Source organism: Mytilus galloprovincialis, chromosome 4, assembly GCF_965363235.1.
Source record: "Mytilus galloprovincialis chromosome 4, xbMytGall1.hap1.1, whole genome shotgun sequence".
Lineage (NCBI taxonomy): Eukaryota > Metazoa > Mollusca > Bivalvia > Mytilida > Mytilidae > Mytilus > Mytilus galloprovincialis.
Genome location: NC_134841.1, coordinates 50,442,448 through 50,466,686, shown reverse-complemented (window position 1 = coordinate 50,466,686; position 24,239 = coordinate 50,442,448). Strand labels below are relative to the sequence as shown.

The 24,239-nt window shown below is 31.9% G+C and overlaps 1 protein-coding gene across 2 annotated transcripts in view; it reads right to left on the bottom strand.

Annotated features, from left to right (window-relative positions):
• Positions 1–7,071: 7,071 nt before the first annotated feature.
• The window catches only part of LOC143072366 (zinc metalloproteinase-disintegrin-like BmMP), a 40,270-nt gene continuing 23,102 nt past the window's right edge, over positions 7,072–24,239 (bottom strand). For both annotated transcript variants that reach the window (XM_076247255.1, XM_076247256.1), the window contains 7 exons: positions 23,192–23,323; positions 21,117–21,292; positions 20,177–20,381; positions 18,583–18,657; positions 17,644–17,752; positions 15,325–15,460; positions 7,072–13,795 (listed from right to left, as the gene is read on the bottom strand). In XM_076247255.1, coding sequence (XP_076103370.1) covers positions 12,646–13,795; positions 15,325–15,460; positions 17,644–17,752; positions 18,583–18,657; positions 20,177–20,381; positions 21,117–21,292; positions 23,192–23,323 — 1,983 coding nt within the window. In that variant the 3' untranslated portion in view covers positions 7,072–12,645. The remainder of the gene's footprint in view (positions 13,796–15,324; positions 15,461–17,643; positions 17,753–18,582; positions 18,658–20,176; positions 20,382–21,116; positions 21,293–23,191; positions 23,324–24,239) is intronic.

Below are 24,239 nucleotides of genomic sequence, written 5' to 3'. Positions count from 1 at the left end.
TTGTGTTGGTATTTAGATTTATTCGATTTTTTGTGTCACTGTCTATAACAGGGGTTTTCGCCGTTCCTGTTATATTCGGGGGAAAAGTCACTGGATTCTGATGAAACACGACTAAGTTTAGCTTTACTGAGGCATCCATATACAAAGTATGAAGCATTCAGTTCTTAAACCTTCTAAAATATAAAGCTTTTAGGAGAAATTAGCTAACGTCGCAGCCGCCGGATCACTATCCCTATGTCGAACTTTCTGCAACAAAATTCGCAGGCTCAACAAAAACTTGAGTTGAAACGGTAAACACTGCTACTAGACTATTTCTGCCCATTTTTCTACTCAACACAAGAAAAGAATCAAAGAGCAGAATGCTCTGAGGGATACGATTGCCATTGTTTTTATTGACACATGTATACATGTAGCTAGATATTATTGTTTTCAAAACTAATTCAACTGCACATGTAAAATGTAATTTACGTAATATGAATAGTTACAAAATAGCCAATCCCGGATAAAAGTGTATGAATAATGTGCTTAGGCCTATTGTGTTTTAATTTTATACTATAAATTCCAAGTTTACTTTCCACAGCAGTCATTGAGACTCAGAGTGAGAGAAGGTATTTCACTTCGTATCTTAATTATCACCTATTTTCCTACGTTAATTCTAGGAGGAACCCCAAATCCTAACTCTTCAAATGTTTAATTTCCTTTGGGTCAGTTGTCATGACTCCTTTCCGTACATATTCCTCGGTTTAAATTCCTTTGGGTCAGTTGTCATGACTCCTTTCCGTACATATTCCTCGGTTTAAATTGCGTTCGTTTTTAATATAATACGATGTTTATCGACAGAACGAGTTAATTTTTCTCGAAGTGTATTTACATTCAGAATTTACGGAAGTTAGTTCCGGAAGGGAGACAACTCGAAACGATAAAATGGAAGACTCCATTTCGCCTGAAGGGGTGTGTAGTTATACCTTAACGATGTGGAATACATTTATTTTTATTCAAATGATGCATATGATTTAAAATTATGCAACAACAATAACCCTCAATAGCAGACATACAAGGAAAGGATCCCATGAGTTTTAAATTATTCAATTGAGTGGGGAATCCCGAGCAACCATCCAATCTATATAGCTAATACCCCCTGAAGTCCAGAAAACTATACGCTTCTTCTTCTTCCGAATACGAGAGTAGACTCCTAGGTAGGAGTGTAAAACTTCCCGGAACTTGTGTGCTATGTACATATGGACTTAATTTAAAAATAATATGACAAGAAAAATCGTTATCAATAACATATATACATTATGTACAGTGGCTTTAAAGTTTAATAAGTTGCTGTGGATCCTTCAAATGTTAGAGTGGATATGCCACTTTTGAAGGATTCCAGGGTGTCTGACATACCTATTGCTTCAGGTAGTGAGTTCCAGTCCGAAATAGTTCGAGGATAAAATGAAAATTTATAGAAATCTTTATTTGTTGATATTTGCCTAAATTTATGTTTCCCCCTAGTGCGTCTATCAGATATTGTTAAGTTGTCCTTAGGAACTTCAACTAACCCCCAATTTATTTTATACAGCATAGTTAATCTTGCCTTTTTCCTTCTTAATTCTAAATTTTCCCATTCCAACGATTTTATTAAATTTGAAACTGCTCCAGGTGATCTGTCTTTATAATCATTGAAGACAAACCTGGCTGCCTTACGCTGTACCTGCTCAACCTGAGTGATGTGTTGTTTTTTGTACGGATCCCAGACAGGAGAAGAGTATTCGACGACCGGACGGACAAGTGATATGTACGTAAGGTTTTTAACCTTACGTGTGCAGTTTTTTAAGTTCCTACGAAGAAAACCTAAGGTTTTATTTGCCTTACAAGTAATATTGTTTATATGTGTTCCCCAATCAAGATCATGGCTTATAGTTACACCTAAATATTTACTGTCTTTTACTGCTTCTAAAATATGATTATGCAATATATAATCAAAAGTGGAAGGTTTACTTTTTTTAGAAATATGAATAACATAACACTTCTCAGGATTAAAATTCATTTGCCAATCCTCTTCCCATTTTACTAAACTAGACAAATCTTTTTGAAGTAATTGTGCATCAGAACTATTATTTACATTTCTATACAATAAACAGTCATCTGCAAAAAGTCTTGCATTACAAGTTACATGTTCGGGTAGGTCATTTATAAAGAGTAAAAATAATGTTGGGCCTAAAACTGTTCCCTGAGGGACACCAGAATCAACTGCTAATTTTGAAGATTTTACACCGTTTAGTAGTACTTGCTGTTGCCTGTCAGCTAAAAAGTCATTTATCCAATTTAGATTTTGATTTCTTATACCATAAAATTCTAATTTCTGGGCTAATCTTTTATGGGGGACTTTATCGAAAGCTTTAGAAAAATCTAAAAGTATGACATCTATTTGGTTACCATAACCCAATGATTTAGCAAGGTCTTGTATGCTGATGATAAGTTGGGTCTCACAAGACCTTTTGCTTCTAAACCCATGCTGACTATCATTTAATATGTTATTAATTGCAAGGTGTTTCCTTATGTTGCTTGTTAAAATGTGTTCTAAAATTTTGCAACATATTGCAGTTAATGAAACTGGTCTATAATTAATAGCGTTATGCTTGTCACCTTTTTTAAATATAGGTACAACATTAGCCTGCTTCCAATCATTTGGGATTTTACCAGTATCAATAGATTTTTGGAAAAAGAATGTCAAAAATGGAGACAATTCTTCTGCAAAATTATGTAAAAAATATGCTGGCAGATTATCAGGGCCAGTGGCTTTATGTGGATTTAAGTTTTTAAGTAACTTTAATAAGCCATTATTACTAATAAATATGTCTGGCATAGTGGGGTGGGGACTTGTACCTTTATTTGGCATAGAGGATGTATCTTCGGTAGTAAAAGCCTTTTTAAATTGTTCATTTAGGATGTTAGCTTGTGTATTTGGCTCACTATACAATAAACCATCCTTTCCTCTTAATGGTGATACTCCAGATGTTTCTGTTTTTTTGCTTTTAATAAATTGCCAGAAAGATTTAGGTTTTTCTTCTAACTGGGGGCTAATTATTTCTTGCATATATGTGCTCTGGGCTCTTCTTATTTCTCTTTGAGCAGTAGCTTTTAACTTTTTATATTTATCTTTATGTTCTTGTTTACCAGTTTTTTTAGCTTTGTTGTAAGCTTTACGTTGTTTTTTTACATAAATGGTCTATATCCCTATTTGCCCAAGGGTTGGTGTACTTAGATTTAGTGATTTTGCTTGGTACATTATCATCTATTATTTTATTACTACCTTCTTTGAATTTATTCCATAATTGGTCAATATTTAAATTTTCATTAGTCTGAGATATAAGTTCAGATATAAAATGAGATGTTACGTCTTTTATCTTTTTAATATCTACCTTTTTCCATAAATAAATTTTATGTTGTGATTGTTTAGATCTTTGGGGCTTGCAGATTGCATCCACTAAAACAATATCATGGTCAGATATACCTGGTATAGATTTTATTTTTGTTATTAATGCAGGTTGGTTTGTGCAGAAAAGGTCAAGTATATTATCTTTCCTAGTTGGAAAATCAACCATTTGTTCAATGCCTAAGTTGTTCAGCATATCTATAAATGCTTCATTCAGCTCCTTAGGATACATTGAGCCAGATATATTTTGCTCAGGCCATTTTATGTCTGGAAGGTTAAAGTCACCACCAAGCCAGAAGGTGGAATTTTTAAATTTTAACTTAAGTTCATTAATTTCAATGATCATTTACGCATGTGTAACAGTAAATTTGGTCCGGTAGTACAATTTGTCCGCCAGACTTTTTTTCCTAGTTAATAAAGTCCATGTCCATGATTTTACTAGGAATATCAGTCCTAGGACAAATGTTCCTAGGAAAATAAGTCCATAGCTAGTAATATATGTCTGGTACTTGTTTTCCTAGGAAAAATTGTCCCAAGACTCGTTTTTTCTAATAGTTTTATTATATCATAAAATATATTCAAAATAGAAGAAGAAAAATGTTAGATAACATTGGAAAATTTCCTTATAACCTAATTAAAACATGAATATTGATTATTGAGTTTCCATTGCTTATAACATTTTCGTTTTATAATAAAAGACATGGACATTTTTACATAGGAATACTAATGACATGGACATGATTTCCTAAGAAAATTAGTCTGGGGACATAAAATTTATTTAAAAAATTGATACACAATTCTTAAACAATATTAAAACATATTACATTTTTAGCTACCTTTTAAAACTAAGGGCTTGGACATTTTAACCTAGAATTATTAATGACATGGACATGATTTCCTAGGAAAATTAGTCTGGAGACAAATTTTCTTAAACAGATTGATACACAACTCTTTCGTTTTGTCTTTAACAATATTAAAACATATTACATTCATATTCACCTTTTAAAATTAAGGACATGGACATTTTAACCTAAGACTATTAATGACATGGACATGATTCCATAGGAAAATTAGTCTAGGGACATAAATTTTATCAAAAATATAACTATGCACTCTTAAACAATACTAAAACATAACATTTAAATTACCTAGGAAAATTAGTCTGGGGACATATATTACTAACATCGGACTAAATATACTAGTAAATTCTGTAACCATGGACTTTTTATACTAGTAATATTTGTCCGACCAGACATATTTTACCAGGACAAATTTATCACTTACACATGCACATAACAAACCTTGGAGCAAGAACGTATATTAAATTTTAATTAAACGACCTTGATGGTTCTCTATTTCTTTATGGAAGTACAATATCAAATATCAGTTTCATAACGGTGACATATAAGAAAAACTCAACTTCAGTTCTTATATGACAGAAATAGATTCATCGGAATTCAGAGAACTCTCGCAATTTTATCAAAACTGGGGACTTCCCTCTGACGTGTTTCTAAATTTTATAAAAACACTAAATATAAATACTGCTTAATTTTGATTTTCCGTGTTGTTAAAAACACGCATATAAGTCAAGGGAAATATCAAACATGAAGATTATGAAAAGAACATTATAGGAAAGTTGTTTTAAGTTCAACCCCTTTGTTTGTTTTTACCTTTTAAAGCAAGACAATCATAAGAATCTGAGATGTTCCTTAATGTTTAGAATAAAACGGTTGACGTGAGGGCATTGTCCTGAGCCCCTAGTATAATTCCACAGATTGCTTGAAAGCAATCGTATTCCAAAAAGAAGAAGACATATCATATATTTATCTCATTATACATACTTAGCAGCAGATACTATCGTTTATATTCTGAAGACAATCGTATTTAAAATTGCTTGTGTGTGTTTAAAATATAAACATTCTAGTTCGTGTTTTGTATTTTTCAACTTGAGCAGATCTGAAAAATGACTGCCATAAATTTCCCAAATATGACACCTAAGATACTAGAGAGTATATACAAAAAGAACTTTGAAATTACACCAAAACTGGGAACCAGGGGCAGATCCAGCCATTTTAAAAAGGGGGTTCCAAACCCAGGACAAATGCATTGATCGTCCAAAAAAAGGGGGGATTCCAACCCCCGGAACCCTCCCCCTGGGTCCGCCACTGGGAACATATACCCCTATATAATTTACGGATTTGTTAATTGATTAGTTTATTGATGCAGACATATATACACAGAGATTGGCAACGGTAACAGTGGTCAGCGAAATATATATGTCTCTGATTGATGTTTATCACCACTTTCAACACTATTTGTGCTATCTCATGACTGTCACTTTATACTGGTAGAGGAAGTCGGAGTGCCCGGATGAAACACTGACATTCGGTAGGAAAACTGACCCTCATTTACTGAAGAAGTGATTTAAAAAAAACAAAAGTGCATACGCTGAAGTGTCTTGACTTCTTTACTGACCATTGATTTTATGTTGGTACCCCTACATTTAAAATTTTACTACAAGTATTACATTGATTAAACATGATCCAAAAAAAACAGTGTACCATGAAGATGAGGTCAAAGTCAGATGAAACCTGCCAGATAGACATATGCACCTTACAATTATTACATTGACCAAATAAAGTTAACATGTTGTGTGTTAGAAAAATGACCAAAACACGAAAACTTAACTTTGATCACTTAACCATGAAAATAAGGTCAAGGTCAAATGACTTCTGCCAGTTTAAAATGTGTGCCTTCCAACCATTCCATACACCATTTATTGCCTATAAACATAAATTGTATCTCAGAGATGAACTTGACCATGGAAACGTAACCATGTTCACAGATCTCTGAAATAGGTCGAAGTAAAGTGTAAACTGTCTGACAAACATGAGTACCATACACACACCAAATGTACTTATCCTACTACTCATAAAAGAGAAATTAACATTACAAAAAAAAAATTGCAAGTAGTCTTGTAACTATGAAAATGAGTTAAAAAATAATGGGAAAATGACAGACAGAAACTTCATAACATAAGGCTTACAAAAACATAGCTTTGATATGGTAACTGCACTTGAATATATACTAGATAACATTTTTGTTCACTGTCGAGATTTTGAATATCAAGTTATCTGAATTCCAATGTGGGGAATAACTGTGCACTACTAATTGCAGACCTTTTTCTGTATTGTATAAATGAGTTACAATTTATGACTAATATCAGCAAAGATCCATCAAAACAACATCTGACACAAAAATATAATAACATTTATACAAATTAGACTATTTACCAGATTTGTTATAACATGAGCAACATGGCGGATGTCACATGTTGAGCAGGATCTGCCTACCCTTCCAGAGCACCTGAGATCACCCCCTAGTTTTTGATGGGGTTCATGTTGCTTATTCTTTAGTTTTCTATGTTGTGTAACATGTACTACTGTTTGTCTGTTTGTCTTTTTCATTTTTAGCAATGGTATTGTCAGTTTATTTTCGATTTATGAGTTTGATTGTCCCTCTGGTATCTTTCGTCCCTCTTTTATAGATATTTAGATGATATTTTGACTCTCAATAATAACAACTTTATTCTGTACCCTAAAGGAATTTATGCTGCTGAACTTACTTTAAGACATTGCAAGAAGATGATCAAATAAGTTTTATTTTAATAAATATGAAGATTTGATATATGCATACAACTGATAAATTTAACATATTCACCAGGATGTGTTTGGAAGCAAAAAATGCATAGTAAACAATGTAGAAGCACAATAAATCAAAATAATAACATGGATAATTATGTTGCGTATTTATAATCTATCATTCTCTTTACATAATCAAAATTTTCTTTTTATCTATTCAAACACAAATAATTTCATTGTCAAAATAAAAATATACATATTAAACAATAAAATTGAATTTAGTTAAACATTCTCTACAAGAAAATTGTCAATACACAATAAAATGTGATTTTGGAGATAAAACTGTTTCTAGTATTATTGTTTAAATAAAAATGGGAAATTTAAAATAGTTTTATTATGAGCATTAAAATCTCCATCGTGAAAATCAATATATTAGAAACATGGAAAAACACTCTGTGTCAACACTGCATGATGCTTTACTTCTTTAAGATACAAGTCCATAGAACAAATAAGTAAAACTTAAATTAAGAATATAATGCTATTCTGTTATGCTAAAATTGATTTATTTTATCATTTATCTAATGCCGTAACAAGTATAATTTTTTGTTGTTGCTTAATAAGCTTTTAAGAAAAGTAAAAATTGATGGAGTAAAAAATACCAAAAATTAATATTGTTTCACTTAAATAAAATGTTAGTAAAACGTTTTATCAATCTTGTCGATATTTGCTCATTGAGTTATTTATTGATCCATTTTACTCTGAAATTTTACACATGTATAGGTATAGATGAGATTACTGGTAAGTTATCAGAGTTTGCAGTTCAATTTTATCATGAGAAAGAAATTTGTACTTTCTTTCAAACTTCACATATAATAAATTTAAAAAGTGTGAGAACTCTATTATTGACCAACTACTTTTATTTTTAAAAAATGTTAAAATTGGAGAAATAGGCCACTCTAAAATTTCACTCCAGAAAACCTGAATCTGATTTAAAAAAATTAATTGATACCAGATACTTTCAATAATGGTAAAAATACTGGTATGAATACTGGATCCCTGAAGTTCAGAAGAACGTTGAACAGTAAACAAAAAACTATGTATATTTCTTATGTACAAGTTTGTTTTAATACAAATATGTTGGAAGGCCATTAAATACTTTTGAATTTATATAAAACAAATACTAGCATAAAATCAGTAGAGATTTAAAACTCTTGACTCATCATTGAGCTGCACTGCAAAAACAGTTAAACTGCCTCGCAAGGGAAATATCCTGCTTCATTGATATACTTAGGAGTGAAATTCTGGAAGAAATTTTCTCCTTAGCTATAGGTATGAACTCCCTGCCCAGGGATAGCACTAGAATATTTCCAGTATTGGTCGGCTCCTATTATCAATATCTGAGGGGTCCAGATCCAGAAATCCCAGGCTTAAAACCAAATATAAAAAAATTAATTTAAATCCCTACATCTTGAAATTCAAAAAAAGAATTTCCAGATCCCGAAAGGGTCAATCCCCAAATCCTGAGCTTAAAAACACCCCATCCCGGAGTCCCAATAAATATCTTATCCCCCTCATATCTGGAGAGTTGACATATTATGAAATCAAAGTTTGCTTTAATTTGCTCCAAATTTTGAACTTTACATTGGAAAAGTAAAACAAGTAATAGAAAAGCTTGGAAAAAGATCATGCAATCAAATAATGTTTTATTTGATGACCTGCAGCTGGGAAATGATTAAAATTTTCTAAACAGTAAAGATTTCTTGATGTGACCCATAAAAATTGGGCTAATTAATTATGTGAACTGCTACAAATAAATTACTGATGATGCAAAAAATAATGGAATAACAATGTGATCCTTCTTGAGACAGACTTTCAATATGGTTTAATTAAAATGAACTTTGAAAAATAAAAGAAATTACATGGCACACTTTGCTCCACATGACATCAGGTGTTATTCCTAATTCGCCATTTTAGAATCTAATGCATTCTGGGTAATATATTGAAAAGTGTACACCAAAACGTTGTGATTGGTTAAAAACATTCTAAATAATTGAAATTCAACCAATGACGTAATGTTTTTGTCATTTTGGTGTACGAACAATGAGATTACCCATAGTTCTTTAGTTTCTGAAAAGGCAAATTCAAATGAACACTACTAAAACAGTCCTAAAGCATTCTCCTTTCCTTTGGCAAGAATAAAACAATCAAAATATCTAACAATATTCACAAATTTGATAACATAATTTCAATTTTCATTTAAACATACATTGTGATCATGAAATCTGTAGTAGAAAAAAACATTACAGCCTCAATTCAATATGTTTTTGCTATTCACATGACAGTACCTTCGATTCAAAAACAACAAGAATTGTATAATTTTAGAGAAACAAATCTGTTAAACTTTAGGAAAAAATTTATACTTATAATTATTTGTAGTCTTTGATTTTTTTTCATTGGGAAGACTAAAAATCATTGTTCATACATTATTCTATATAATTGGGGTTTTTTTTGCAGTTAAATAGTCTTTGAGATATCTTCGGAAAAAACATACACAACATAGAAAACCAGGTGCTCCGCAGGGCGCAGCTTTATACGACCGCAGAGGTCGAACCCTGAACAGTTGGGGCAAGTATGGACAAAACATTCAAGCGTGATACAGCTCTGAATTTGGATTGTGATCAAATTTTTGACATTACATGGTTTTTTTTTACACAAAACAAATGTCAAGATTTTACAAATCAATTAAAGATTTCTTCTTCAAACTTTTTAAATCTAAAATTAAATAGTTGACACAGCATAGGTTTCTGACACAGAATGAATGTGGTCTAATGAACTTAAAAGTTTTTTTTTGCCTTTGAGCAATTCACTATGCTGTTGAATATTAATCCTCTCAAAAAAATGTTTGAAGAAATTTTCTTTTTATTTATGAAATCTGAAATGAGAAAAATTTAACCCCCCCCCCCTTTTTTTTCACATCCCCGTTTCCTTTCTCCAAAACTGATATCAATTCAAATTTCTAATGGAGTTTGCAACAATAACTACTCTTTTAAATACATCATAAAATATTAAAATGTAAAATAAAGTGCTTGTTATCACTGAATGGTAAAGATTGGTTGGTAGTAAAAGTGAATATACATTGTTTATTGTATAAAACAATAAAAAAAACTTCATCAGCAACATTTTATATTGGCAAATTTCCAATGAAGTTATTTACAAAAAGTTATTGGCAAATAAAAATAGAAAATGACATCATAGTCATGTCTGGCAAATTTCCAACATATATTATCAACTACTATTCTATACAAAGAAAGATAACTCCAATTGAAAATTAAGTACATTTTTAGATTCAGCATATCAAAGAACCTAACTGATTCATTTTTTGTCAAAATCAAACTAAGTTTAATTTTGGACCCTTTGGACCTTAATGTAGACCAATTTGAAAACGGGACCAAAAGTTAAGAATCTACATACACAGTCATGACAGTTAGATTCGGCATATCAAACAACCCCAATTATTCAATTTTGATGAAATCAAACAAAGTTTAATTTTGGACCCTTTGGGCCCCTTATTCTGTTGGGACCAAAACTCCCAAAATCAATACCAACCTTCCTTTTATGGTCATAAACCTTGTGTTTAAATTTCATAGATTTCTATTTACTTATACTAACGTTATGGTGCGAAAACCAAGAAAAATGCTTATTTGGGTCCCTTTTTGGCCCCTAATTCCTAAACTGTTGGGACCTAAACTCCCAAAATCAATACCAACCTTCCTTTTGTAGTCATTAACATTGTGTTTAAATTTCATTGATTTTTATTTACTTAAACTAAAGTTATTGTGCGAAAACCAAGAATAATGCTTATTTGGGCCCTTTTTTGGCCCCTAATTCCTAAACTGTTGAAACCTAAACTCCCAAAATCAATCCCAACCGTTCTTTTGTGGTCATAAACCTTGTGTCAAAATTTCATAGATTTCTATTAACTTAAACTAAAGTTATAGTGCGAAAACCAAGAAAATGCTTATTTGGGCCCTTTTTGGCCCCTAATTCCTAAAATGTTGGGACCAAAACTCCCAAAATCAATACCAACCTTCCTTTTGTGGTCATAAACCTTGTGTTAAAATTTCATAGATTTCCATTCACTTTTACTAAAGTTAGAGTGCGAAAACTAAAAGTATTCGGACGCCGGACGACGACGACGACGACGACGACGACGACGACGACGACGCCGACGCCAACGTGATAGCAATATACGACGAAAAATTTTTCAAATTTTGCGGTCGTATAAAAAATAGAAAATGATATAAGTTAGGGGTATTTTATGGTGAATGAGCTTTCAATTTTTATTAGAGTACTACATGAAAATGTTAATATATTTATCTGTTTTAGTAGAAATAAATAACATACAGAATAAAGTATTATTGACAAGTGATTATTACATAGTAACATGGTATGGTTGATATTAATCAAAACTAAAATTGCAATGACAAAATAATACATCTCAATTAAAATTAATATAATACATTTTTATAAAATAAAATAAAATAAAATAAGCTTCAGATATTGCACCAATAGAGATTCCTTTAAAACAATAAATTAAGCAATTTAAAATATGATCAAATTAAATCATCTTTCAAAATCAATGTAAAAAAATATCACAAATATTGGACTTTATGTTTGGAAACATATGTGATGATTAACTATAATTCCTACTATTTCAAAGGTAATATGGCAATAACTTCCATCCAATGAATGTGTTTCTTCTTTTCATGAAGAAAATAAACTTAAAAAAATGAAATATTTTAAAAGCTTAAGTGATACCTGAGATTCCTGAAATATTTCTCAATTGAAAATTTAATGTTTGATACATTTCAAATCTTTTAATACTTGACGAACATTTCAAACATATAACAGTATTCATGTTCTCAAATGTTGCTTGCTGTCTCAACACATGCATACAGAAATAAACATGTAGTAAATGCACATTTTCAGAAAAAGTTAAATTTAAAACACCTTCTTTCATGCTTATTACAAACAGATACTAGGTATAACAGTCATCTCTAGGGTTAACATAAAACAATAACAGAGGAAAACAAATGTTAATTTGACAAAGTAAATCTATAACAGCTATTTTAAAAAATGTCTTAGGAATATTGAATATTTATTCAAAGTGAAATGGTTTTTTTTTCATGTATGAAATGCCAATTACTGTAATAACCTTCCTCAGTGACACTAAAACATAGAAATTGGGCTTCTAAAGAGAAAAAAATGACTAAAAATGGGGCCAATTTTCTATAATTATGGACCTTAAACAACATCAGCAAACATTTGATTTATAGCTTTCATTTTTGGTCCTTAAATTCTGGACATGTGTAGTCAACAATTTTTCTAATTACTAAATCATTTTCTAATTTTCCTCTTTCTCAATTTGGTATTTGCCCAGTAGACAAAGACTTTCATTTTTTAAATTTGTTGAAGCAATGTTATGTATGATATGTTAAAAGTTGATTTTTCCCCAAAAAAATGTTTGATATTAAAAATAACACATGAAGGCTAAATACAATTGATTTTAGCATATAATCACACATTCACACTTCTGACTTTAGAACCAGGCTTGGGACCCGTGCGTGGCCTGTTTCCTGTTCCTTGACCAGACATCTTTGGACTGTCATTTTGATCAAACATAGCTTTCATGGCTGCTACACTGGGCTTATCAGTGCCTTCCTCAGACTTTGACTGATCTCTAGATGAAATTAATTTATGCCCAGATGATGATGAATTCTTTTTATCCCCAGCTTTTGATGAACTGGGTTTATCACCAGTTTTTGATGAACTTGATTTATCCCTTGGCTTTAATACAGGTCTACTTAATTTATCTTTTAACTCTGATGGCACTTTTAAGGGCTTTTTAGCCTCAGCTGCACTGTCTGTTTTCTTAAGTTCCATGAAAGTTTTTGCAGCATTGGTAGAATTTTTCTTTTCTGGTTTAAATTTTGAGATTGCTGGAGGTGCAGAAGATTCTGGTTTATCTTTCTCTTTTTTTCTTTTATTTGGATCAAATTGTTCATTACCTAAATTAAAGGATGTAGTATTGAAATTACTTCTTGGTGGAGGTGGTCTTTGTGGAGATTTTTGTGCTGCATCTACAATTGACTTTCTTAGACTCTTTTTTTCCTTTTTATCATTGTCAGATGGTGGTGGCATGGATGTTGGTCTTGGTGGTGGCCTCAATGGAGGATCTGAATGTGAAGGTTTTAGCGCGGCATGAGGAGGCACAGGTGGGGAGAGGTTATTTTTGTTTGCATCTTTCAACTTTTCATTACTAGATTCTCTCACAAAGGCTTTTGACCGTCTGTCAGTTGTACTTATCAAAACTGGTTTAGAAATTTCCTTATTGAAAGAATCTTTCTTGACTATTGGATCATGTTTAAGAAGATCAGGAGCACTTGGAAGTTTTCTATGCACATCTGGTTCAGAATCAGACAACAGTGCCTCACTTTTAACTCTTGGTGGAGGTTTTGGTTTAGAAGATGGCTTCATGGCTGTAAATTCTATAAATGGCTTCTTCTTTTGTACTGGTCTGTCCTGAGTTTTTTCAGTAAGTAAAGGTCCGGAAATATCTACCCCACCACCATTTCTAAATCGTGTAGTAGTCTCCACTGGTTCACAAGAAGTACCATCTGATAAATTCTTCTTTGGACCTTTGGGCTTTCTATTAAACTTTGGAACCCTATTAAAAAAGACAATATTTACTAAGTATTTATTCATATACATCATCATATCAATTTATACCATATGTAATCATCGGTGATCTAATGGCTGTAATGAATTATTAATTTTAGTTTTTTGTGTATTATTCGGAGTTTAGTAGGACGTCCATTATCACTGAGATAGTATACATATTTGTTAAGGGGCCAGCTGAAGGACGCCTCCGGGTGTAGGAGTTTCTCGCTACATTGAGGACCCATTGGTGGCCTTCGGCTGTTGTCTGCTCTATGGTCGGGTTGTTGTCACTTTGACACATACCCCATTTCTATTCTCAATAATATATATCATGAAAAACATATTTTTTTTATAAAGTTGAAACATCACTTTATATACATTTGAATAATTGAATGGCTATAAATATTCCATTTATTCAGTTTATCATGTAAATCCCTTTGAAAACAAGCATTCTGTGAGTATTGCATTGTAATACATAGTTCCCTACCACTCAAAACTAAATGGATGGGAACAAAATTCTAATGTGATATTTAAAACTTGTCATGGTGTAAAATATCTAACTAATATCAAGTCCATATCTTCAAGCATGACGAAAAAAAAGTGCGGAAAACTGATCTTTGAGTGAATTTTCTAATTCCAAGGACCATAACTCTACACAAAATTATTAGACTTGAACAAAATTCAAACTTGAACTGTAACCTGTCATGATAAAACTATACACCAGCTTATTGTCTTCAAGAATGACAAAAAGGAGTGTCGAAAACTGATTATATATGTGAATTTTCTATGTCATAAGGACCAAAACTCTGCACAAAATCATCACACCAGAACAAAACTTAAAAGTTATCAGTAACTTGTCATAATAAAACAATACAGCAAATACTATAATCAATATCTTTAAGCACGAAGAAAAAAAGTAAAGAAAACTGATTTGCCTGTCTGACTGATGGACAGACATACAGACAGACAAAAGGAGTGTTAACAAGCATTCTGTGAGTATTGTATGGCAATACATGGTCCCCTTGCAGTTAAAATTTCATTGTAAGGGAAAGAAATTGTAACTTGTCATGGTGTAAATTACATGAAATAATTAACAAACCTACCATTAAATTCTTCAAACAATTTCCTAAAGAAAAGGAAAAAAAAATCCAAAATGTCATTTATCTTAATAGAATGTCTTTTACAATTTTTTTTAAAAATGAGTTATTTCCCTTAGAACAGAAATCTAATAATTTTATAATTATTTCATTAAAAGTTTAATAGTAGGCCTGTTACTTGTCATGATAAAACAATACACCAAATATCAAATCAATTTCTTCAAGCATGAAGGAAAAAGTCTGGAAAACTGATTTGTTTGACCGATCGATGGACAGACAGACAGACAGAGTGCAAATCTAAAGTCCACTACATATTAGTCTGTGACTAATAAAACACTTGCAATAATTTCTGAATTTACATAATTACAGTAATTGTTATCTATATAACATGAAATTTGTTACCAGTATGAAATAACATTTGTAACCTAACAAAAATTACCTGTATAATAAAACAGCAACTTGTTTATTCCAACAATAATATAACTTCTTTCTGTTGATGACAGCTACAGCAATTATCACCAAAGGACAAATAACCAGGAAAAATACCAGTAATCCAATCATCAAACTGTTTACCTCTGAAAATAAATACAAACTCTGTTAACACTAGTGAAATTGCATTCTCCATATATCATTTTGTTCAAGCACATCAGACCCCTTAAATGAAAAACTAGAGGCTCTTAAGAGCCTGTGTTGCTCACCGTGGTATATATGCATATCAAACAAAGAAAACAGATCGTCACATGGATTCATGACAAAATTGTGTTTTGGTGATTCTGATGTGTTTCGAGATCTTGCTTTACTGAACATTCTTGCTACTTAAAATTTTGTCTATCTATAATGAACTTGGCACCTTAGTTCCAGAGGAAAATATTTTGTAAAAACTAATGAAAATTGACTATAAAGGGCAATAACTCCGTAAGAGGCTAACTGACCATTTTGGTCATGTTCACTTAATTGTAGATCTTACTTTGCTGAACATTAATGCAGTTTACAGTTTAAATCTATTTATAATAAAAAACGGCACAATTTCCTTAAAAATTACCAATTGGGGGGGCAGCAACACAACAACCAGTAGTCAAATTCATCTGAGAATATTAGGACAGATAGATGTTGACTTAATAAACAAATCAACCCTGTCAGATTTGTTCTAAATGATTTGGTTTCAAAGTTATAAGCCAAAATCTACATTTTACTTGATGTTCTATTTATAGCCATGGTGGCCATCTTGGTTGGTTGGCCAGGTCACCAGACATAATTTTTAAACTAGATACCCTAATAATGATTGTGGCTAAGTTTGGTTAAGTTTGGCCCAGTAGTTTCAGAGGAGAAGGTTTTTGTAAAAGATTACAAAAATTTAGAAAAAAAATGGTAAAAAATGACTATAAAGGACAATAACTCCTTCAGGGGTCAACTGACCATTTTGGTCATGTTGACTTATTTGTAAATCTTACTTTGCTGAACATTATTGCTGTTTACAGTTTATCTCTATCTATAATAATATTCAAGGTAATAACTAAAAACAGCAAAATTTCCTTAAAATTACCAATTCAGGGGCAGCAACCCAACAACCAGTTGTCCGATTCATTTGAAAATTTCAGGGCAGATAGATTTTCACTTGATAAACAATTTTACCCCCTGTCAGATTTGCTCTAAATGCTTTGGTTTCAGAGTTATAAGCCAAAATCTACATTTTACCCCTACCGGTATGTTGTATTTTTAGCCATGGCTGCCATCTTGGTTGATGGGCGGGGTGACGCCACACATTTTTTAAACTAGATACCCCAATGAAGATTGTGGCCAAGTTTGGTCTAATTTGGACCAGCAGTTTCAGAGGAGGAGATTTTTGTAAAAGTTAACGACGATGGACAACGACGACAGATGACGCCGGACTCAAAGTGATGAGAAAAGTTCACTTGGCTCGAAGGCCAGTTGAGCTACAAATTAATAACAAGAATCATTAATGTGTTCATTTTTCTTTCTTTTCCATATATCTTTTGGTTTTCAATTCTTGTGTTTATATTTTATAACCATAGATGTATTTTGTCACCTGCCTGGAATTTTTTTTTTTTTTTATGTAGTTGATCGCCAAAACTCTGAATTACCCTCATCCGCTTCTGGAATCGGACCCAATATTGTAATTGCCTTCACGGCATCCATTGTTTTTCAATGGTTTTTTGTCAGTCAGATAAGATTTTAGTCAAATTACACATTACTTGTCAGCAATTTTTTGTATAAAGCTAGCACTTGAACAAAATGAACCTCGCTGTCATGAAAAATAAACACGAAAATAAGTTTTGAGATCGTTTATTTGGAGACTTTGGTAAAAAGGTTTGCAAAATTATTTTTTATTTTCCTCCAAGTAGAAGGTCCATTTGGCGTAGCTAGTAACCTTGTGGAAAAATTAACAATAAAATATCTTGCTTAACTTTTTTTTCCTGATACCCGTAACTTTCTTATGTACGTGACGTCATAGAAATAACATTAAAAATCAAATTAACCTGTAAAAGACTTAAATGGTAGGACATTCAGTATAATAAATTAAATAACCCATAGCTGAGAGGGTGATAGAGCAGATTGGTGCCCCTCGAAAAAAAACATTGTCAACCTTAGCTTTGCCGCGGTTGACAATGTTTTCTCTGGGTTACAATATGCTCTATCACCTTCTCAGCTATGTGTTAATTATATAATGTTTGATACATCATTTCAAATAGACCCTACAAAAATCTTAAAAAATTTAAGGTTAAAGTGAGGTAATTACTTTGTATTTTGACTGGTCCACTGTGTATGCTACCACCATGGCCTGGCTCATCACAGTAAGGTGGAGCAAAGCCCTCATTACAATGACACTGTCCCATTGTATTACAAACCTGCAAAAAAAACATTATGATACAAAAATTGATTGATAACTTTAAAAACTACACATCAACCAAGTATTTCAGCAAGAATATCTGCTGCATAAAAGTGTAAACTTTTAATAAACTATTGACACCAAGATATGTCTCGCTATATGTGATTTTTATAATGTCAATACTTTAATATGAAAACTTATATTTCCTCATTTTTTCAAATTTTATTCACTTCATTGAACTTGAAAAAGAAAACATCCAATTTAGATTGCTTGTACAGTATAAGTAAGGTGGGTATTACAATTAAAATTTATTAAATCTCCTCAGGGTTATTCTATTTAACAGTCCTTCATGTATTTCTGACATTACTCCAAATATATGTTCTGATACTTGTCGGAGGTTTGGTCAAACACCCCACATGAGTATTTTATGTCCTCATTTCATTTTAGATGAATTTGGCTATTTATTTTAGGTATTTTTAACATATAGCTCTTCAATGGTACATATCCAATATTGCAAAATAAATATATCACTTGTCAATTAAAATCTGTCAGTTTCAATAACTTTGAATTCCATTTTACCAAGTAACCTTAGTATTGCCGTTGCATTTTTGTCCTCGGTATATATAGACTGTTCCATTTATGACTTCCTATTGAATGACAGTAGGATAGTCTAAACTATGTCCCGTAAATTTTTTATCAATGAAAACTTTTCTACCCATGAATCGGTACTTATACATCCTCCGATTTCAAATGTTTGGCTTTGAGTGTTCCTGATGAAGGTAAATCTAGAAAAGTGCTTCGGACCGTGAAATTATTAAAGGTGTTGTTTTCAATTTTCTTCATACTTACTCCGTTACCATGACAATTTGGACAGGTTGGTGTGCTTACTAAACTCAAGGGAACACATTTTTTCTTCAAACAAATCTGAAATAAAACCATTTGCTTATTATCAGTTGATAAATCATGATGTTTATTTGTTTTCTTGGTTATTAGCTCCACAAGTTTGTCTAGATAAATGTATTCTTAGTCATTGCAAACAGAATGAATGTGGTCTAATGAACTTAAAATAATTAAATTTACCTATTATTGTTCAATATCCAAAATCTAAATACATGGCCATGGATTAATTCAGCATATCAATGAATCCCAAGAATTCAATTTTTGATGAAATCATACAAAGTTTAATTTTGGACCCTTTTCACCTTTATGTGGACCAATTTGATAACAGGGCACAATAAATATTTGACACATAAAAGGTTTCGAACACAACAAAAATGTAGTCAAAGAACTTAGAATTGGTAATATGTTCATTTTTTTGCTTTTGTCTAATATACTATGCTGTTGTGAATTGCCCCTTGCCTCTTAATACATCAGCATAACTTTAATAGTAACTTCTTAAAGTAAATTGACAGCTAACCACCTCAAGAAAATACTATATTTCGTTATTCATAATGATAAAGCAGTGTAAGGGAGGTATTCCAACATTTGAGCAGCAATGGATAGAAATTGACCTTATGCAAGTCCACATAATCATGTACATGTAAAAGTGTTTGTTGGATTTTGGAATATTCAGATACAAAATGAAAGATAAATTTTGGTCTGTATTGTACGGTTCTCATCTTATTTAAATTTTGAAATAGAAACAGGCTGTGCATAGAATTTTTTCAACCCAAAATAAGTAAACAGATGCTATGAAGTATTTATTTGCATAAGGTTGGTTTCTGTCAGCTGCAGCTCATATTATGTTTGGATTACTGTAGGATTACTCCCTTACACTGCTTTAAAATTATCTTAATTGTTCATTAACATGATTAACCAAGAAAACCTTGTTTTTCCCCTTTTTAGGCCCCTAATTCCTAAATGGTTTGAGCCATAACCCCCCAAATCCCTTCTTTACCATCCCTTTGTGGTATGGAAACTTGTGGTATAATTTCAGAGAGATCCATACACTTAAACACAAGTTATTGTCTGAAAACTAGAAATATGCCTTTTTGGGCCTCTTTTTGGCCCATAATTTCTAAACTGTTAGGACCATAACCCCCAAAATTAATCCTAAACCTTCCTTTAGTGGTTATAAACCTTGCGCTAAAACTTTTTGATTTCTATAATCATAGACTACTAAAGTTATTATTGGGAAACCTTCCATCTTTGGAATACGCTGACGATGACACCACAATGTGATGCCAATATACGAACAAAATATTTTCAATTTTTGCAGTCGTATAAAAATGAAAATATAATAATTCATAAGAAATTAAAATTGTAGTTTCTTTTAGTAAATACTTATGTTGGTTCTTAAAAGCAAAACCTATGCTCATAACATTTAGTGTAATAAAGAACCCACCATCATTAAAGATAAACAAATATATATCAAGGATACAATGGCATTAAACCAAGCTTCCTTTTATCATTTTAACTCAGCTTAAGATATTATAAGTCAAACCTTATGATCACCACATTTAGATCCATCTGGAACTTGTCCAGGATCAGGCATATCTAAACCAACATCCATGATAGCTGATCGACAAACATATTTTTTATCTCCCTTGGTAAGAAAGGTTGCAGGGGTTGCATGTGATATCTGTTCACTCCAAAACATCAACTTCTCATTTAGATGAACGCAGTGTAATAGACCACAGTCAACATCCCTGTCAAAACAGTAAAATATCACAATATAGACTCATTTATTTCATATTCGATATATAACCTCATGGGTATAGGTAAACCCTGAGTTCAAATATTCTAAGAGGTAAAATTTTTCACAGACTTTTAAGTAAACTTTGGAAAGACACTGAAATCAAATATCCAGGGAAATACATTTTTATTCCACTAAAAGTGGTACCCTTGAAAAAAATAAATGAATCTACATCAATACTAAGTATCCAAAAAACTCCAAAATATCAACACTTGTATTGTAGAGCACTTTCTTTAAACACTCAACTATTTATAGCACATGTATATCAAAATTTATTGAAGAAAAAAAATGAAGAGTTTAAAATTTCGTTTCAAACATACATATCAATGGTTCAAAGAGGGTTGTGAAGATTTATATATCTACTATGTTCAATAACTCTAAAGATATAGGAAGATGTGTTATGAGTGCCAATGAGACAACTTTCCATCCAAGTCACCATTATAGGTCAAAGTACAGTTTCAACACGGAGCCTTGGCTCACACCAAACAGCAATCTAATCTATATAAAAAACAAGAAACAAGAAACACTTATGAACCACATCAACAAATGACAACTACTGAACATCAGATTCCTGACTTGGGACAGGTTCAAAAAATGCAGTGGGTTTAAATGTTTTAATAGTACCAAACCTTCACCCTTATCTGAAACAATAGTGTAACATCACAACATAGAAAGACACTATACATACTCCTTGTCACATCTTTCGTATCTCCTGGTGATCCAGTTATAACCACAGTTACCATACTTGCTACCATTGATATTTAGCATTTTAAAACAGATTGGATCTGATACTCTTCCTGTAGACCCCCATAACAGTTTACATTGACCTGTAGGTGTTGTACAACTTCCATTGTAACAGTATGACTGAAAAAAAAAAATAACAAGTTGAACTGTTAGCTTTTGCTCCCACTCAAAAGTATTGGGTAAATGATGAAAGATGTATGTGAAAACAAACCATATGGTTTATTGCACCGCAGGTAAATTATCTTGTTGTCATTTGTTTAACGCTGTTATATGGTAACCCCCTATAGATTCATAGGGGGTTAGTAAATTTCATAGGGGGTTACGACGTCATGTGTACTGTTAATGATGACGTCATCTATTTAAGTGTTTGATTATTACTTTTCTACACATCGCAGTAGAAAAAGTCCCGGGTGTTATAAATTTGTTATATGGTTCCCTTCTGACCCCCTATAGACCATACAGGGTGAATATATTCCATAGATTGGTCCTTCCACATCACTCCCTATGTAGTTTACCAACGCTCTATGGACCCTTAGGGGGGTCAGTAGCGAACCATATAACTTATAATAGCTAGCCGTGGTATAGGAAGTTAGATTCCGCGTGAAGTTTCTTAGAAAATTTCACCATGAATAATATGGGTTAGTTTAAATTTCCTGTTAGCAGGGACTTGAAAAGCACTGGATCTGAAAATGCACACATAAAGCTTGATACTATAGGAGTAGGTCTGGTAAGGTTCGATTTTGGCCTCAAATTTCAGGTTCATCTGACGAAACATTTTGGACACTTTTTAAACACTTAAGTGTCTATTTCAGTTGATGCAATTAGTTTATGTGAAAGATTTTAACTGATTTACTCATTAAAAACGCTACGATCCAAGCTTAAATATAAAAAGTCTATCAAATATGCCAAAAAATGTCACTTTTCAGATGATTTTTACCGGTTTCCGTCTTAAATGACAGTGGCTGCATCCGTGTTCATCCTCAACCTTTATATATGTTATGTGTTATCATCAAATACAACTTACATTTCAATATTAAGAATGAACACAAATGCAGCCACTGTCATCTAAGACGGAAACCGTCTAAAATTTAACTAAAATGCTAAAATTGTGAAGATTTCAGTAATTTGGCATGACTTAATGATGCTAGTACCCAATATATATGCATTGTATTGGTTAAAACAGCCCATATTTATGTAGCAGAAGCATTCTACTTTCTAATAAATAACTAAAAGTTTACATTTTAACAATTTTGTAAAACTGCTATATTTTTGGGCCAAAAAGGGGTCTTACTGGAACTACTCCTTTCAGGAAGCACAGATTGTAGTTACACGATTAATATGTTATGTTACTGATGGACTGACAGACGTAAACCAAAAACTAATAGATATAGGAAGATATGGTATGAGTGCCAATGAAACAACTCTCCATCCAAATAACAATTTATAAAATATAAAAATTTATATAAGTCTATTTATCAGTAAAATGTTGCAGATGCTTTTTCTTGATCTCATAGAAACTTCTGTCAAAGCTATATAACATTCCATGAAGGTTTGACAAAGTAATTGATGTATAAATTTCATTTAATCCAAAACAATATATAAAGTAAAAGTCAACTGCAAAAAGCAAATAAGTCGAGTTATCAGTAAAATACAGAAAAATGAAAAAAATATTTCTTAATTTTGAATTAGACATGATCTCTTAAAACTTCATTTCCTGTCAAAACTGGTAATTTTTTTTTTAAACAAAAAAACCCAACAATTTTGTACAAAATATAGGAGTTTACATGTATTTAAATGGAATTGATATATTAGAGTTCATTTGTCTGATATGTTTTTAGTCGTGTGAGATGTGACATTTTAGAACATTACTACAAACATTATAATACCTGCAATCTGCAAGCTTTTTTTTTCCCTATCATATTCTGCATACACTTTACTCAAGATTGAATGTGAAAAAGATGCTTCTCTGTACCTAGCACTATATATGAATAGAATAAAGTTACAAATATACTAATTTACCTGTCCTCCACTGCATGGCATACCATTCATGATATGCACATCTGATGGACAATATTCTGTTTCCCCATCGCAGAATTCTGGTAAATCACATTCACCTGGTGATAATCTACAAAGAGTTGCTGCAGACTTTGGCTGTAACAAAAAAATTGTGTTGCTATGTGTAAACAAAATTTACTTATAAATTATTAACAGAAACCCCAAAACAAATGTGTAGTTTTAGATCGAAAAGTTTTGAAAATAACAGGGTAGATATGGACAAAGACATTGTTAATCTATAATTATTACATATCTGAAAAGAGAAAATTTGATTTAGCATATGTCATTAATGCTGAATTGCCCTAGTTATATTTGTGCCCAGGGCCTGTTATTATACCCTGCCCTGATTCATATCAGCCCTGGTATCATCACTTGACCCACATGAACATTTTGGAATTTCAGGTTGAAACCAATGCAGTTTTCATCTAAAATATCTGATAATTTTATACTGAAGAATTTAATTGTTTTCCAGTTAAAGTATAAATCTCTCATCCACTCATCCCTATCTTGCAGAAACTTTCTTTTGTTACAATTGTCAACAGTTTCTGATCCTAAGTATGCATGAAAACTGCCACTGGATTAATTGATTAATCAATTAGCACTACCCTATATATTTTTCTTAGACAATTCATGACATTTCTCAAAAAAAGTGCTTCAAACACACCAAAATGTCCCTGTTAGAAGGCAAAATCTCATTAGGTTCAGTTGTGATAATTTGAAAGACCAAAACCTGAACTGGAAGCATAACTTACATATTGTAATGGGTTGGTTATGATCAATTTTTAGTCATATCTAAACATTTCTGTGAATAAAATGTTAATAGGGCATGTTTTAGAAAAGCCTTTTATACAGCTGGACCAAGAAAAAAACATAATATCCAAGTATTACATCACAGTTTTATCATAACCGTGTGAGCAAAGACAGAACAAGTAAAACTTTGAGCTACTGCTCACTTAAGATACCCTGGCCGAAATATTTTGGTGAACAGAAAGTTGTTGAGTGATGAATTTGA